Below are 20,364 nucleotides of genomic sequence, written 5' to 3' on the forward strand. Positions count from 1 at the left end.
TATTTGAGAAGACTGTACAACCATCCAGATTAATTGTCAGATTCAACAGAAGATCTCTTTGTTTCTTGGGACCTAGAACAAGCATGTCTGTTTTGTCTGAGTTTAAGAGTAGAAAGTTTGCAGCCATCCACTTCCTTATGTCTGAGACACAGGCTTCTAGCGAGGGCAATTTTGGGGCTTCACCATGTTTCATTGAAATGTACAGCTGTGTGTCATCCGCATAGCAGTGAAATTTAAACATTATGTTTTCGAATGACATCCCCAAGAGGTAAAATATATAGTGAAAACAATAGTGGTCCTAAAACGGAACCTTGAGGAACACCGAAATTTACAGTTGATTTGTCAGAGGACAAACCATTCACAGAGACAAACTGATATCTTTCCGACAGATAAGACCTAAACCAGTCCAGAACTTGTCCATGTAGACCAATTTGGGTTTCCAATCTCTCCAAAAGAATGTGGTGATCGATGGTATCAAAAGCAGCACTAAGATCTAGGAGCACGAGGACAGACGCAGAACCTCGGTCTGACGTCATTAAAAGGTCATTTACCACCTTCACAAGTGCAGTCTCAGTGCTATGATGGGGTCTAAAACCAGACTGAAGCGTTTCATGTACATTGTTTGTCTTCAGGAAGGCAGTGAGTTGCTGCGCAACAGCTTTTTCTGAAATTTTTGAGAGGAATGGAAGATTCGATATAGGCCGATAGTTTTTTATAATTTCTGGGTCAAGATTTGGCTTTTTCAAGAGAGGCTTTATTACTGCCACTTTTAGTGAGTTTGGTCCACATCCGGTGGATAGAGAGACGTTTATTATGTTCAACATAGGAGGGCCAAGCACAGGAAGCAGCTCTTTCAGTAGTTTAGTTGGAATAGGGTCCAGTATGCAGCTTGAAGGTTTAGAGGCCATGATTATTTTCATCATTGTGTCAAGAGATATAGTACTAAAACACTTTAGTGTCTCCCTTGATCCTAGGTCCTGGCAGGGTTGTGCAGACTCAGGACAACGGAGCTTTGGAGGAATACGCAGATTTAAAGAGGAGTCCGTAATTTGCTTTCTAATGATCATGATCTTTTCCTCAAAGAAGTTCCTGAATTCATCATCACTGCTGAAGTGAGAGCCATCCTCTCCTGGGGAATGCTGCTTTTTAGGTAACTTTGCGACAGAATCAAAAATACATTTTGGATTGTTCTTATTTTCCTCAATTAAGTTGGAAAAATAGGATGATCGAGCAGCAGTGAGGGCTCTTCGATACTGCACGGTACTGTCTTTCCAAGCTAGTCGGAAGACTTCCAGTTTGGTGTGGCGCCATTTCCGTTCCAATTTTCTGGAAGCTTGCTTCAGAGCTCGTGTATTTTCTGTATACCAGGGAGCTAGTTTCTTATGACAAATGTTTTTAGTTTTTAGGGGTGCAACTGCATCTAGGGTATTGAGTTCCTCGGTTAGGTGGGTAACTGATTTTTGTCCTCTGACGTCCTTGGGCAGGCAGAGGGAGTCTGGAAGGGCATCAAGGAATCTTTGGGTTGTCTGAGAATTTATAGCACGACTTTTAATGCTTCTTGGTTGGGGTCTGAGCAGATTATTTGTTGCGATTGCGAACGTAATAAAATGGTGGTCCAATAGTCCAGGATTATGAGGAAAAACATTAAGATCCACAACATTTATTCCATGGGACAAAACTAGGTCCAGAGTATGACTGTGGCAGTGAGTAGGACCAGAGACATGTTGGACAAAACCCACTGAGTCGATGATGGCTCCGAAAGCCTTTTGGAGTGGGTCTGTGGACTTTTCCATGTGAATATTAAAGTCACCAAAAATTAGAATATTATCTGCGATGACTACAAGGTCCGATAGGAATTCAGGGAACTCAGTGAGGAACGCTGCATATGGCCCAGGAGGCCTGTAAACAGTAGCTATAAAAAGTGATTGAGTAGGCTGCATAGATTTCATGACTAGAAGCTCAAAAGACGAAAACGTCGTTGTTGTTTTTTGGGGGGGTAAATTTAAATTTGCTATCATAAATGTTAGCAACACCTCCGCCTTTGCGGGATGTGCGGGGGATATGGTCACTAGTGTAACCCGGGGGTGAGGCCTCATTTAACACAGTAAATTCATCAGGCTTAAGCCATGTTTCAGTCAGGCCAATCACATCAAGATTATGATCAGTGATTAGTTCATTGACTATAACTGCCTTTGAAGTGAGGGATTTAACATTAAGTAGTCCTATTTTGAGATGTGAGGTATCACAATCTCTTTCAATAATGGCAGGGATGGAGGAGGTCTTTATACTAGTGAGATTGCTAAAGCGAACACCGCCATCTTTAATTTTGCCCAACCTAGGTCGAGGCACAGACACGGTCTCAATGGGGATAGCTGAGCTGACTACACTGACTGTGCTAGTGGCAGACTCCACTAAACTAGCAGGCTGGCTAACAGCCTGCTGCCTGGCCTGCACCCTATCTCATTGTGGAGCTAGAGGAGTTAGAGCCCTGTCTATGTTCGTAGATAAGATGAGAGCACCCCTCCAGCTAGGATGGAGTCCGTCACTCCTCAACAGGCCAGGCTTGGTCCTGTTTGTGGGTGAGTCCCAGAAAGAGGTCCAATTATCTACAAATTCTATCTTTTGGGAGGGGCAGAACACAGCGATTGAGTTGTGAGACTCTGCTGTAGAGCTCATCACTCCCCCTAACTGGGAGGGGGCCAGAGACAATTACTCAATGCCGACACATCTTTCTAGCTGATTTACACGCTGAAGCTATGTTGCGCTTGGTGACCTCTGACTGTTTCATCCTAACATCGTTGGTGCCGACGTGGATAACAATATCTCTATACTCTCTACACTCGCCAGTTTTAGCTTTAGCCAGCACCGTCTTTAGATTAGCCTTAAAGTCGGTAGCCCTGCCCCCTGGTAAACAGTGTATGATCGCTGGATGATTCGTTTTAAGTCTAATACTGCGGGTAATGGAGTCGCCAATGACTAGGGTTTTCAATTTGTCAGAGCTAATGGTGGGAGGCTTCGGCATCTCAGACCCCATAACGGGAGGAGTAGAGACCAGAGAAGTTTCGGCCTCCGACTCGGGAGAACCGGTTGAAAGTTTCTGTCGGCTGAATATGCGACACCGGTTGAGCATTCCTACAGCGTTTCCCTCCAGAAGCCATGAGAAAGATGTCCGGCTGCGGGGACCGTGCGAGGGGGTTTATACTAACGTTACTATCTGTACTTACTGGTGGCAGAGACGCTGTTTCATCCTTTCCTACACTGAAATTACCCTTGCCTAACGATTGCGTCTCGTTCTCCTGTATATTATAAGTACAACGACTGCAATTAGAAGGCATCATGTTAATGTTACTTAGCTTCGGCTGTTTGAAGTCCGGACGAACCATGTCCAGATAAAACATCCGGGGTGAAAAAGTTGAATGAAAAAAGTTGAGTGAGGGAAAAACTAAAAATATACGGTAATGAAAAAGTAAAAACCGTGAAGTAGTAGTAATGTAGTAATGCTTCTTCATTATTCAAATGTCATTTGATTTTCAAGATGCAGAGTAATGTATATTAACGCTTAACATGGAATCGCTATTGTTCCGTTTTAAAATGTGTTAGGTGTCCAGGTTTGTATCTGTTGCAGTATGTATATAAAAGAGATGAACTGTGCAATAAAAGAAAATATACAGGTATCATTGTCGGAAGAAACATTTCAGTTGAATGCATTCTTTCCCTAAATGGTTAGTAAAGCAAACAATAATTGTCAGTTTAAAAATCCCTAGACAAGTATTGTTTTAAACTGAGTCTACTTTAGATCACATCAAACACCAACCCTGAATTCATTCATAGTCAATTCTGATGTACATTACAATGTTTTGGCCATTTTAGACATATTTAAAACATCTACTACAGTTGTCATTTAGTGAAGTGTTTAGGGCTGGTTGCAGTGTTCATGGCTGGTTGCAGTGTTCATGGCTGGTTGCAGTGTTCATGGCTTGTTGCAGTGTTTATGGCTGGTTGCAGTGTTTATGGCTGGTTGCAGTGATCATGGCTGGTTGCAGTGATCATGGCTGGTTGCAGTGATCATGGCTGGTTGCAGTGTTTATGGCTGGTTTATGTCTGGTTGCAGTGATCATGGCTGGTTGCAGTGTTTATGGCTGGTTGCAGTGTTCTGGCTGGTTGCAGTGTTTATGTCTGGTTGCAGTGTTCCTGGCTGGTTGCAGTGTTCCTGGCTGGTTGCAGTGTTCCTGGCTGGTTGCAGTGTTCCTGGCTGGCTGCAGTGTTTATGGCTGGCTGCAGTGTTTATGGCTGGTTGCAGTGTTTATGGCATCTATTCCTCTGTCCGCTGTAGTACTGTCACAGCATATTTATTTCTTTAACCTTTTATTTAACTAGGCAAGTCAGTTAAGAACAAATTCTTATTTACAATGACAGCCTACCCCGGCCAAACCCGGACGACGCTGGGCCGATTGTGCGCCGCACTATGGGACGGACTCCCAATCACGGCCGGTTGTGATGCAGCCTGGATTTGAACCAGGGTGTCTGTAGTGGAAGGAGCCAGATCTCTCGCCGGATGAATTAATCTGAAGCATTCGTTTAGAAGTCCAGTTGTGGGAGAAGTTGAAGCTCGATGAAACTTGGCTGACATTCTGCTAATTCTCTCGTCGATGAAACATTCGATCTCAATGCAGTTTTCTGTTCCCAAAACTAAAATCTATAGCGAACAGAGTGGACTAAGTTTTGTAGACTTGACTCTAAAAGTTTTTTAAAAAGTGGCATTATTTAGGAGTGCAAGGACGAATTGAGTTACTGCACGCGCACACTTCAGAGTAGTCATTTCAGAACGGAAATATGCAAATACATGCTAGACCGCGCTTGGCTCTGCCCACCTGCAAGATGTCTCTGTGTCGTATGGTTGCAGTCTTGTGAGCTTCGACACAACTTTGCTATTTTGTTATTCGTTTGCCATTTAACTTTACTTTTTTGTACATAATGTTTCCTCTATCTGTTTCTTCCATGCACTCTTCGACAAAAACAACAGAGCCTTTCAATGAGGAGCCCTGCGTGATATCACTCTCTGAGGCTGACATAAGGCTTTCAAACAGGTCAACACTCGTAAGAATGCAGGGTCAAACGGTATTCCAGGCTGTGTCCTCAGGACTGTGCAGACCAGCTGGGAGGCGTCTTCACAGAAATGTTCAATCTCTCCTTGTCCCAGTCTGTAATCCCCATGTTTCAAGTTCACTACCATCATTCCTGTTCCCAACCTGCCACAATAACTACCACCCTGTAGCACTCACATCTGTAATCATGAAGTGCTTTGAAGGCTGTTCTTGGCACACAACAATTCCATCATCCCAGACACCCTGGACCCACTCCAATTTGCGCCCCCAACAGATCCACAGACAACGCAATCTCAATTGCACTTCACACTGTCCTCTCCTGCCTAGAAACGAGGAATACCTGTGTTCCTTGGCGTCCACATTACTGAGGACTTAACATGGTCCTCTCACACCAGCACAGTCATGAAGGTGTGACAGTGCCTCTTTCCCCTTCGGAGACTGAAGAGATTTGGCACGACCCCTCAGATCCTCAGGAACTTTTACAGGTGTACCATCGAGAGCATCCTGACTGGTTGTATCACCGCCTGGTATGGCAACTACTCCATCCACGACCGCAAGGACCTACAGAGGGTGGTGCGGATGGCCATCCAAGACATTTATGCCCGAAAAACTGCCAAGGACTCCAGCCACCTGAGCCATGGACTGTCCTCTGCTCCTGTCCGGCAGGCGGTACCGGAGCATCGAGTCGTGGACCAACAGGCAACAATTCCAACCATTTTACTGAGTTACAGCTCATATGAGGAAATCAGTCAATTTAAATAAATTCATGTGGCCCTAATCTAAGGATTTCACACGACTGGGAATACAGATAAGCATATGTTGTTTACAAAAAAATAAATGGGCCCCAGGATCTCGTCGCAGTATTTTTGAACATTCAAATTGCCATTGATAAATCCAATTGTGTTCGTTGTTCGTAGTTTCTGCTTGCCCATACCATAACCCCACCTCCACCATGGGGCACTCTGTTCACAATGTTGACATCAGCAAACCGCTCTCCCGCACGACGCCATACACGTGGTCTGTGGATGTGAGGCCGGTTGGCTAAATTCTCTAAAATGACTTTGGAGGCAGTTTATGGTAGAGAAATGAACGTGAAACTCTCTGCCAACAGCTCTGGTGGACATCCCTGCAGTCAGCATGCCAATTGCACGCTCCCTCAACTTAAGACATCTGTGGCAAAACTGCACATTTTAGAGTGGCCTTTTATTGTCCCCAGCACAAGGGGCACCTGTGTAATGATCATGCTGTTTAATAAGCTTCTTGATATGTCACACCTGTCAGGTGGATGGATTATCTTGGCAAAGGAGAAATGCTAACTAACACAGATGTAAATACATTTGAGAGAAATAAGCTTTTTGTGCATATTGAACACTTCTGGGATCTTTTATTTGAGCTCATGAAACATGGGACCAAGACTTTACATGTTGCATTTATCATTTTGTTCAGTGTAGCTTCTTTCCCCAGGCCATAAGACTGTTGGAGAGCATAAAACTGTTGAATAGATAACTACTAATACCCTTCCTCTCTACCACAGACTATCTGCACTGACTATGCCTATTCTCAGGTCATATCAGACCTGTATATCAGACTTGTATATCAGACCCCTGTATATCAGACCTGTATATCAGACCCCTGTATATCAGACCTGTATATCAGACACCTGTATATCAGACCCCTGTATATTACACCTGTATATCGGACCCCTGTATATCGGACCCCTGTATATCAGACCTGTATATCGGACCTGTATATCGTACCTGTATATTACACCTGTATATCGGACCTGTATATCGGACATGTATATTACACCTGTATATCAGACCCCTGTATATCGGACGCCTGTATATCAGACCCCTGTATATCGGACCCCTGTATATCAGACCCCTGTATATTACACCTGTATATCAGACCTGTATATTACACCTGTATATCGGACCCCTGTATATCGGACCTGTGTATTACACCTGTATATCGGACCCCTGTATATCGGGCCCCTGTATATCGGACCCCTGTATATCGGACCTGTATATCAGACCCCTGTATATCAGACCCCTGTATATCAGACCTGTATATCAGACCTGTATGTATATCGGACCTGTATATCGGACCCCTGTATATCGGACCTGTATGTATATCAGACCTGTATATCAGACCCCTGTATATCAGACCCCTGTATATCAGACCCCTGTATATCAGAGACCTGTATATCAGACCCCTGTATATCAGAGACCTGTATATCAGAGACCTGTATATCAGAGACCTGTATATCAGAGACCTGTATATCAGACCCCTGTATTTAACAGCATCCTCATGTTTCTTCTCATGTCCTATTTTATTTCTATGTCACTGGCTTTATTGTGCATTGATGGGAAAGAGCTCACAAGTTAATGTTTCACTGTACTGTTTTAGACCTGCTTCATCCTGTGCATGTGACATTAAAACTAAATTTGAAACTCCTTGTTCTGCCCACTATGTTTCATTTGCTCCCATTTGAAACAACACTGCTGGTGTATCTTGCTTTACTTCTGAAAATCTTTTGACTGATTTCTCACGGAGGTTGACTGTCCACTTTTGAATCATGTAGCAGGAGTCACAGAAGAGCCGTCGGTTCCGTATTCTGACCTCTGCTCCGACCTCCGATGCGCCCAGCAGCTCAGACTTACAGTTGATGCACTTGAAACAGGTCAAATGATAAACGAGCCCCAGGGACTCGATGACCATGGCGGCTCCCTTGACCAGTGCCGTGTCACAGAACGTACAGATTCTCTTGCCACTCACTGTCCTGCTGCTTTCATGCACGGATAGGAATGACTGGGACTTGGGGCCAGTAGAAGGGGAAGAGGAGGAGGGTGAGGGAGAGCGCTGGGACCATGAAGCCTGGTTGCTTCCCACCCTGGCTCCTCTGAGGGAGCTCATGGAGAGAGAGGACTTCGTGGCTGAGCCGGAATGACCTCTGACCCCGCCGATGTAGGTGTTGAGGGCAGAGTGAGGCCAACTGTAGTTGAGGATGGAGGAGGTGCTTTCCGGTGTCCACGACGAGTGCCAGGAAGAGCAGATGTCCAGGTTGTCGAGAGACTTGCCTTTCCTGATGGGTCCGGCGGCAGGGTGCTTGCTGGTGGAGCACTGGCGGATCCAGCTGTTGTCGTTGCGTAGTCTGACTTTCTTTTTCATCTCCTGCAGGATCTGCTGCCTCTCCAGCTGTGCCTTGGGCAGGTTCTGCTGACCCTTTATCCACGATGCCTCACCCAGCCCGTCACTGCTCGTCACTTTGATCTCTGGTTTCTCCACATGGTCCAGCTCAGGAGTGGATTTGGACTTTGCCCTGTCTGCCATGGATGTCTCAGGCTGGACCTTGCCGGTATAGCCATAGGAGTCCTCCATCGATTGCTTCTCCCTCTCTCTCTCCCTCTCCTCCTCTCTGCACTGTTGTTCCGCAGTCTCCTGGTGCCCCCTCTCTTCTTCCCTAAAGTCCTCCTTCCTCGTCTGCCACCTCAGCCCCTCCTCCTGTCCCTGTCTCCTTCCCTCTTCCTGGTGCCCGCTCTCCTATTCCCTAATGTCCTCCTTCCTCGTCTGCCACCTCAGCCCCTCCTCCTGTCTGTCTCCTTCCTTCTTCCTCCTGTTCCTCTCTCGTCTTCTTCTCCAAGTTGTTTCTCCGTAGTACGACTTCTTCAGTGACATCCACTATGACGTGTTTCCTCAGTGCTTGTATTATAAAGTGCTTCCTAACGCATTTCTCACAGTAGTAGACAGAGCAGGTCAGACAAAGCTTCATGGCTTTGCGCTCAGAGCAGATGTCACATGGTTCTCCTGGTCTGGTTATTGATCGGGAAAAGAAAAGAGGAATGACCTACTAATCAAATACGTGGATCAATAAAACATATGTTAGATCTACTACACATTCTATCAAATACATGATCCTCCCACAATGCAGGCGATGCTGCAGGATGAAGTTGGTGAAGAGAAACTGCAGAAACTTGCAGTCGACACTTCATGACCTTTGATCACATTATTTTTTTCTAAAGTTCATGCATTCGACATTTAGTCAGACAATTTTTATCCCCAGAACGGAAAACACTTTGAAAGACTTAACAAAAGTGATCCGCCCAAAATCATCCATTGAGACGATGCAATACTTTGGTCCCACACAGTCACCCAGAGAATCTGTGCATGTGCTGGGGTGCGCATCACTCTGCTAACCGCGGTAGCTACGTGAACAAAACAGCAGTAGCATCCTTAAATATATTATTATATGGAGGTAAAACAGTAGCATCCTTTAATATTTTATTATATGGAGGTAAAGCAGCAGCATCCTTTAATATTTTATTATATGGAGGTAAAGCAGTAGCATCCTTTAATATTTTATTATATGGAGGTAAAGCAGTAGCATCCTTTAATATTTTATTATAATGAGGTAAAGCAGTAGCATCCTTTAATATTTTTATTATAATGAGGTAAAGCAGTAGCATCCTTTATTTTATTATATGCTGGTAAAGCAGTAGCATCCTCTAATATTGTATTATAATGAGGTAAAGCAGTAGCATCCTTTAATATTTTATTATCGGCTGGTAAAGCAGTAGCATCCTTTAATATGTTATTATAATGAGGTAAAGCAGTAGCATCCTTTATTTTATTATATGCTGGTAAAGCAGTAGCATCCTTTAATATTTTATTATAATGAGGTAAAGCAGTAGCATCCTTTAATATTTTATTATAATGAGGTAAAGCAGTAGCATCCTTTTAATATTGTATTATAATGAGGTAAAGCAGTAGCATCCTTTTAATATTGTATTATAATGAGGTAAAGCAGTAGCATCCTTTAATATTTTATTATATGGAGGTAAAGCAGTAGCATCCTTTAATATTTTATTTGAGGCTGGTAAAGCAGTAGCATCCTTTAATATTTTATTAAAATGAGGTAAAGCAGTAGCATCCTTTATTTTATTACATGCTGGTAAAGCAGTAGCATCCTTTAATATTTTATTATAATGAGGTAAAGCAGTAACATCCTTTAATATTTTATTATAATGAGGTAAAGCAGTAGCATCCTTTAATATTTTATTATAATGAGGTAAAGCAGTAGCATCCTTTAATATTTTATTATAATGAGGTAAAGCAGTAGCATCCTTTAATATTTTATTATAATGAGGTAAAGCAGTAGCATCCTTTAATATTTTATTATATGGAGGTAAAGTAGTAGCATCCTTTAATATTTTATTATATGGAGGTAAAGCAGTAGCATCCTTTAATATTGTATTAAATGCTGGTAAAGCAGTAGCATCCTTTAATATTGTATTAAATGCTGGTAAAGCAGTAGAATCCTTTAATATTTTATTATATGGAGGTAAAGCAGTAGAATCCTTTAATATTGTATTAAATGCTGGTAAAGCAGTAGCATCCTTTAATATTTTATTTAAGGCTGGTAAAGCAGTAGCATCCTTTAATATTTTATTAAATGCTGGTAAAGCAGTAGCATCCTTTAATATTTTATTAAATGCTGGTAAAGCAGTAGCATCTTATAATATTTTATTATAATGAGGTAAAGCAGTATCATCCCTTAATATTTTATTATATGGAGGTAAAGCAGTAGCATCCTTTAATATTTTATTATACGCAGGTAAAGCAGTAGCATCCTTTAATATTTTATTATATGGAGGTAAAGCAGTAGAATCCTTTAATATTTTATTATATGGAGGTAAAGCAGTAGCATCCTTTAATATTTTATTATATGGAGGTAAAGCAGTAGCATCCTTTAATATTTTATTAAATGCTGGTAAAGCAGTAGCATCCTTTAATATTTTATTAAATGCTGGTAAAGCAGTAGCATCCTTGGAGGTTCTGTGTTTTAGAAGGTAGAATAGAGGGTCTTACCCTGCTTTTGGCTGAGAGACCTTTTCTCTCTCTTTGAAATAACAAGGGGAATCGATTGAACGGTCACTCTTCATTGATGTTACTGACATACAACTGGAGGGAACAGAAAACCAGAAGAGAGAAACTCTCAGCATCAGAGAGTCATCATTGTAAATAAGAATTTGTTCTTAACTGACATGCCTAGTTAAATAAATTTAAAAAATCAGCCTGCAAATACATGACAGAGACACGTATTATAGTTGTATAACAATACAGAGAGACAGTACAGAGACACGTATTATAGCCCTATAACAATACAGAGAGACAGTACAGAGACACGTATTATAGCCCTATAACAATACAGAGAGACAGTACAGAGACACGTATTATAGCCCTATAACAATACAGAGAGACAGTACAGAGACACGTATTATAGCCCTATAACAATACAGAGAGACAGTATAGAGGCACGTATTATAGCCCTATAACAATACAGAGAGACAGTACAGAGGCACGTATTATAGCCCTATAACAATACAGAGAGACAGTACAGAGACGTATTATAGTCCTATAACAATACAGAGAGACAGTACACAGACACGCATTATAGCCCTATAACAATACAGAGAGACAGTACAGAGACGTATTATAGTCCTATAACAATACAGAGAGACAGTACACAGACACGTATTATAGTCCTATAACAATACAGAGAGACAGTACAAGATGCGTAATGAACCACCTAAAGGTTTCAGATTGTTATATGGTCTATCTATGTAGACTAGGAGTTCTCACATATTTTGCTTCGCGACCCACCAGCTGAGGTGTCTGTTGAGTTGTGATCCACCAGCTGAGGTGTCTGTTGAGTTGTGATCCACCAGCTGAGGTGTCTGTTGAGTTGTGACCCACCAGCTGAGGTGTCTGTTGAGTTGTGATCCACCAACGGAGGTGTCTGTTGAGTTGTGATCCACCAACGGAGGTGTCTGTTGAGTTGTGATCCACCAACGGAGGTGTCTGTTGAGTTGTGACCCACAAGCTGAGGTGTCTGTTGAGTTGTGATCCACCAGCTGAGGTGTCTGTTGAGTTGTGATCCACCAACGGAGGTGTCTGTTGAGTTGTGATCCACCAGCTGAGGTGTCTGTTGAGTCGTGATCCACCATAAGGGTTGAAAGGTGAAAAAAATTACAAAAACTAAAGAATAAGTAGAAAATAGATCAATAAAACCCTTCTTCAATACATCTAACAATGTAGATTTGAGAATGGGCTATTGGGACCAATTTTAAGAAATTTACTGCATAATAATACCATTATTTGTAACTGCCATAGACCATATAACAATGTGAAACCTTTAGACCCTGTGAATGTAGATAACACCAGACCAAGAACAAAGATTGAGTCACTGCAGCACCAGCCTCCTAGGACATGATACAGACTCACCTATTATACACTATAACATTACTAAGAGATATTACATGATACAGACTCACCTATTATACACTATAACATTACTAAGAGATATTACATGATACAGACTCACCTATTATAAACTATAACATTACTAAGAGACAGGACATGATACAGACTCACCTATTATACACTATAACATTACTAAGAGATATTACATGATACAGACTCACCTATTATACACTATAACATTACTAAGAGACAGGACATGATACAGACTCACCTATTATACACTATAACATTACTAAGAGATATTACAGGATACAGACTCACCTATTATACACTATAACATTACTAAGAGACAGGACATGATACAGACTCACCTATTATACACTATAACATTACTAAGAGACAGGACATGATACAGACTCACCTATTATACACTATAACATTACTAAGAGATATGACATGATACAGACTCACCTATTATACACTATAACATTACTAAGAGATATTACATGATACAGACTCACCTATTATACACTATAACATTACTAAGAGACAGGACATGATACAGACTCACCTATTATACACTATAACATTACTAAGAGACAGTACATGATACAGACTCACCTATTATACACTATAACATTACTAAGAGACAGTACATGATACAGACTCACCTATTATACACTATAACATTACTAAGAGACAGGACATGATACAGACTCACCTATTATACACTATAACATTACTAAGAGACATTACATGATACAGACTCACCTATTATACACTATAACATTACTAAGAGACAGGACATGATACAGACTCACCTATTATACACTATAACATTACTAAGAGATATTACATGATACAGACTCACCTATTATACACTATAACATTACTAAGAGATATTACATGATACAGACTCACCTATTATACACTATAACATTACTAAGAGACATTACATGATACAGACTCACCTATTATACACTATAACATTACTAAGAGACAGTACATGATACAGACTCACCTATTATACACTATAACATTACTAAGAGATATTACATGATACAGACTCACCTATTATACACTATAACATTACTAAGAGACAGTACATGATACAGACTCACCTATTATACACTATAACATTACTAAGAGACAGTACATGATACAGACTCACCTATTATACACTATAACATTACTAAGAGATATTACATGATACAGACTCACCTATTATACACTATAACATTACTAAGAGACAGGACATGATACAGACTCACCTATTATACACTATAACATTACTAAGAGATATTACATGATACAGACTCACCTATTATACACTATAACATTACTAAGAGACATTACATGATACAGACTCACCTATTATACACTATAACATTACTAAGAGACAGGACATGATACAGACTCACCTATTATACACTATAACATTACTAAGAGATATTACATGATACAGACTCACCTATTATACACTATAACATTACTAAGAGACAGGACATGATACAGACTCACCTATTATACACTATAACATTACTAAGAGACAGTACATGATACAGACTCACCTATTATACACTATAACATTACTAAGAGACAGGACATGATACAGACTCACCTATTATACACTATAACATTACTAAGAGACATTACATGATACAGACTCACCTATTATACACTATAACATTACTAAGAGATATTACATGATACAGACTCACCTATTATACACTATAACATTACTAAGAGACAGGACATGATACAGACTCACCTATTATACACTATAACATTACTAAGAGATATTACATGATACAGACTCACCTATTATACACTATAACATTACTAAGAGATAGTACATGATACAGACTCACCTATTATACACTATAACATTACTAAGAGATATTACATGATACAGACTCACCTATTATACACTATAACATTACTAAGAGACAGGACATGATACAGACTCACCTATTATACACTATAACATTACTAAGAGATATTACATGATACAGACTCACCTATTATACACTATAACATTACTAAGAGACATTACATGATACAGACTCACCTATTATACACTATAACATTACTAAGAGACAGTACATGATACAGACTCACCTATTATACACTATAACATTACTAAGAGACAGTACATGATACAGACTCACCTATTATACACTATAACATTACTAAGAGACAGTACATGATACAGACTCACCTATTATACACTATAACATTACTAAGAGACAGGACATGATACAGACTCACCTATTATACACTATAACATTACTAAGAGATATTACATGATACAGACTCACCTATTATACACTATAACATTACTAAGAGACAGGACATGATACAGACTCACCTATTATACACTATAACATTACTAAGAGATATTACATGATACAGACTCACCTATTATACACTATAACATTACTAAGAGATATTACATGATACAGACTCACCTATTATACACTATAACATTACTAAGAGACAGTACATGATACAGACTCACCTATTATACACTATAACATTACTAAGAGACATTACATGATACAGACTCACCTATTATACACTATAACATTACTAAGAGACAGGACATGATACAGACTCACCTATTATACACTATAACATTACTAAGAGATATTACATGATACAGACTCACCTATTATACACTATAACATTACTAAGAGACAGTACATGATACAGACTCACCTATTATACACTATAACATTACTAAGAGATATTACATGATACAGACTCACCTATTATACACTATAACATTACTAAGAGACAGTACATGATACAGACTCACCTATTATACACTATAACATTACTAAGAGATATTACATGATACAGACTCACCTATTATACACTATAACATTACTAAGAGACAGTACATGATACAGACTCACCTATTATACACTATAACATTACTAAGAGATATTACATGATACAGACTCACCTATTATACACTATAACATTACTAAGAGACATTACATGATACAGACTCACCTATTATACACTATAACATTACTAAGAGATATTACATGATACAGACTCACCTATTATACACTATAACATTACTAAGAGACATTACATGATACAGACTCACCTATTATACACTATAACATTACTAAGAGACAGTACATGATACAGACTCACCTATTATACACTATAACATTACTAAGAGATATTACATGATACAGACTCACCTATTATACACTATAACATTACTAAGAGACAGGACATGATACAGACTCACCTATTATACACTATAACATTACTAAGAGATATTACATGATACAGACTCACCTATTATACACTATAACATTACTAAGAGACATTACATGATACAGACTCACCTATTATACACTATAACATTACTAAGAGACAGTACATGATACAGACTCACCTATTATACACTATAACATTACTAAGAGACAGTACATGATACAGACTCACCTATTATACACTATAACATTACTAAGAGACAGTACATGATACAGACTCACCTATTATACACTATAACATTACTAAGAGATATTACATGATACAGACTCACCTATTATACACTATAACATTACTAAGAGATATTACATGATACAGACTCACCTATTATACACTATAACATTACTAAGAGATATTACATGATACAGACTCACCTATTATACACTATAACATTACTAAGAGACATTACATGATACAGACTCACCTATTATACACTATAACATTACTAAGAGACAGGACATGATACAGACTCACCTATTATACACTATAACATTACTAAGAGATATTACATGATACAGACTCACCTATTATACACTATAACATTACTAAGAGACATTACATGATACAGACTCACCTATTATACACTATAACATTACTAAGAGATATTACATGATACAGACTCACCTATTATACACTATAACATTACTAAGAGACAGTACATGATACAGACTCACCTATTATACACTATAACATTACTAAGAGATATTACATGATACAGACTCACCTATTATACACTATAACATTACTAAGAGATATTACATGATACAGACTCACCTATTATACACTATAACATTACTAAGAGATATTACATGATACAGACTCACCTATTATACACTATAACATTACTAAGAGACATTACATGATACAGACTCACCTATTATACACTATAACATTACTAAGAGATATTACATGATACAGACTCACCTATTATACACTATAACATTACTAAGAGACAGGACATGATACAGACTCACCTATTATACACTATAACATTACTAAGAGACAGTACATGATACAGACTCACCTATTATACACTATAACATTACTAAGAGATATTACATGATACAGACTCACCTATTATACACTATAACATTACTAAGAGACAGTACATGATACAGACTCACCTATTATACACTATAACATTACTAAGAGATATTACATGATACAGACTCACCTATTATACACTATAACATTACTAAGAGACAGGACATGATACAGACTCACCTATTATACACTATAACATTACTAAGAGATATTACATGATACAGACTCACCTATTATACACTATAACATTACTAAGAGATATTACATGATACAGACTCACCTATTATACACTATAACATTACTAAGAGATATTACATGATACAGACTCACCTATTATACACTATAACATTACTAAGAGATATTACATGATACAGACTCACCTATTATACACTATAACATTACTAAGAGACAGTACATGATACAGACTCACCTATTATACACTATAACATTACTAAGAGATATTACATGATACAGACTCACCTATTATACACTATAACATTACTAAGAGATAGTACATGATACAGACTCACCTATTATACACTATAACATTACTAAGAGATATTACATGATACAGACTCACCTATTATACACTATAACATTACTAAGAGACATTACATGATACAGACTCACCTATTATACACTATAACATTACTAAGAGACAGTACATGATACAGACTCACCTATTATACACTATAACATTACTAAGAGACAGTACATGATACAGACTCACCTATTATACACTATAACATTACTAAGAGACAGTACATGATACAGACTCACCTATTATACACTATAACATTACTAAGAGATATTACATGATACAGACTCACCTATTATACACTATAACATTACTAAGAGATATTACATGATACAGACTCACCTATTATACACTATAACATTACTAAGAGATATTACATGATACAGACTCACCTATTATACACTATAACATTACTAAGAGATATTACATGATACAGACTCACCTATTATACACTATAACATTACTAAGAGACAGTACATGATACAGACTCACCTATTATACACTATAACATTACTAAGAGATATTACATGATACAGACTCACCTATTATACACTATAACATTACTAAGAGACATTACATGATACAGACTCACCTATTATACACTATAACATTACTAAGAGATATTACATGATACAGACTCACCTATTATACACTATAACATTACTAAGAGACAGGACATGATACAGACTCACCTATTATACACTATAACATTACTAAGAGATATTACATGATACAGACTCACCTATTATACACTATAACATTACTAAGAGATATTACATGATACAGACTCACCTATTATACACTATAACATTACTAAGAGATATTACATGATACAGACTCACCTATTATACACTATAACATTACTAAGAGACATTACATGATACAGACTCACCTATTATACACTATAACATTACTAAGAGACATTACATGATACAGACTCACCTATTATACACTATAACATTACTAAGAGACAGTACATGATACAGACTCACCTATTATACACTATAACATTACTAAGAGACAGTACATGATACAGACTCACCTATTATACACTATAACATTACTAAGAGATATTACATGATACAGACTCACCTATTATACACTATAACATTACTAAGAGACAGGACATGATACAGACTCACCTATTATACACTATAACATTACTAAGAGATATTACATGATACAGACTCACCTATTATACACTATAACATTACTAAGAGACAGGACATGATACAGACTCACCTATTATACACTATAACATTACTAAGAGACAGGACATGATACAGACTCACCTATTATACACTATAACATTACTAAGAGATATTACATGATACAGACTCACCTATTATACACTATAACATTACTAAGAGACAGGACATGATACAGACTCACCTATTATACACTATAACATTACTAAGAGATATTACATGATACAGACTCACCTATTATACACTATAACATTACTAAGAGATATTACATGATACAGACTCACCTATTATACACTATAACATTACTAAGAGATATTACATGATACAGACTCACCTATTATACACTATAACATTACTAAGAGATATTACATGATACAGACTCACCTATTATACACTATAACATTACTAAGAGATATTACATGATACAGACTCACCTATTATACACTATAACATTACTAAGAGATATTACATGATACAGACTCACCTATTATACACTATAACATTACTAAGAGACAGGACATGATACAGACTCACCTATTATACACTATAACATTACTAAGAGACAGTACATGATACAGACTCACCTATTATACACTATAACATTACTAAGAGATATTACATGATACAGACTCACCTATTATACACTATAACATTACTAAGAGACAGTACATGATACAGACTCACCTATTATACACTATAACATTACTAAGAGATATTACATGATACAGACTCACCTATTATACACTATAACATTACTAAGAGACAGGACATGATACAGACTCACCTATTATACACTATAACATTACTAAGAGATATTACATGATACAGACTCACCTATTATACACTATAACATTACTAAGAGACATTACATGATACAGACTCACCTATTATACACTATAACATTACTAAGAGACAGTACATGATACAGACTCACCTATTATACACTATAACATTACTAAGAGACAGTACATGATACAGACTCACCTATTATACACTATAACATTACTAAGAGATATTACATGATACAGACTCACCTATTATACACTATAACATTACTAAGAGATATTACATGATACAGACTCACCTATTATACACTATAACATTACTAAGAGATATTACATGATACAGACTCACCTATTATACACTATAACATTACTAAGAGACAGTACATGATACAGACTCACCTATTATACACTATAACATTACTAAGAGACAGGACATGATACAGACTCACCTATTATACACTATAACATTACTAAGAGATATTACATGATACAGACTCACCTATTATACACTATAACATTACTAAGAGATATTACATGATACAGACTCACCTATTATACACTATAACATTACTAAGAGACAGGACATGATACAGACTCACCTATTATACACTATAACATTACTAAGAGACAGGACATGATACAGACTCACCTATTATACACTATAACATTACTAACAGATATTACATGATACAGACACACCTATTATACACTATAACATTACTAAGAGATATTACATGATACAGACTCACCTATTACACTATAACATTACTAAGAGACAGGACATGATACAGACTCACCTATTATACACTATAACATTACTAAGAGATATTACATGATACAGACTCACCTATTATACACTATAACATTACTAAGAGACATTACATGATACAGACTCACCTATTATACACTATAACATTACTAAGAGACATTACATGATACAGACTCACCTATTATACACTATAACATTACTAAGAGACATGACATGATACAGACTCACCTATTATACACTATAACATTACTAAGAGACAGGACATGATACAGACTCACCTATTATACACTATAACATTACTAAGAGACAGGACATGATACAGACTCACCTATTATACACTATAACATTACTAAGA

At 37.8% G+C, this 20,364-nt stretch overlaps 1 protein-coding gene across 7 annotated transcripts in view; it reads right to left on the reverse strand.

Annotated features, from left to right (window-relative positions):
* Positions 1-20,364, reverse strand: part of LOC106593592 (LIM domain only protein 7) — a 60,895-nt gene that overhangs the window by 1,258 nt on the left and 39,273 nt on the right. The window contains exons 2-4 of one of the 7 annotated variants that reach the window (XM_045708736.1): positions 11,986-12,090; positions 10,974-11,066; positions 6,389-8,917 (exon numbers count right to left, since the gene is read on the reverse strand). In XM_045708736.1, coding sequence (XP_045564692.1) covers positions 7,575-8,486 — 912 coding nt within the window. In that variant the 5' untranslated portion in view covers positions 8,487-8,917; positions 10,974-11,066; positions 11,986-12,090 and the 3' untranslated portion in view covers positions 6,389-7,574. Of the gene's footprint in view, positions 1-6,388; positions 8,918-10,973; positions 11,067-11,747; positions 12,096-20,364 lie in introns of those variants that run through there. The other 6 variants (XM_045708733.1, XM_045708735.1, XM_045708737.1 and 3 more) reach the window with 6 other exon arrangements.

Source organism: Salmo salar, chromosome ssa26 (assembly GCF_905237065.1).
Source record: "Salmo salar chromosome ssa26, Ssal_v3.1, whole genome shotgun sequence".
Classification (NCBI taxonomy): domain Eukaryota; kingdom Metazoa; phylum Chordata; class Actinopteri; order Salmoniformes; family Salmonidae; genus Salmo; species Salmo salar.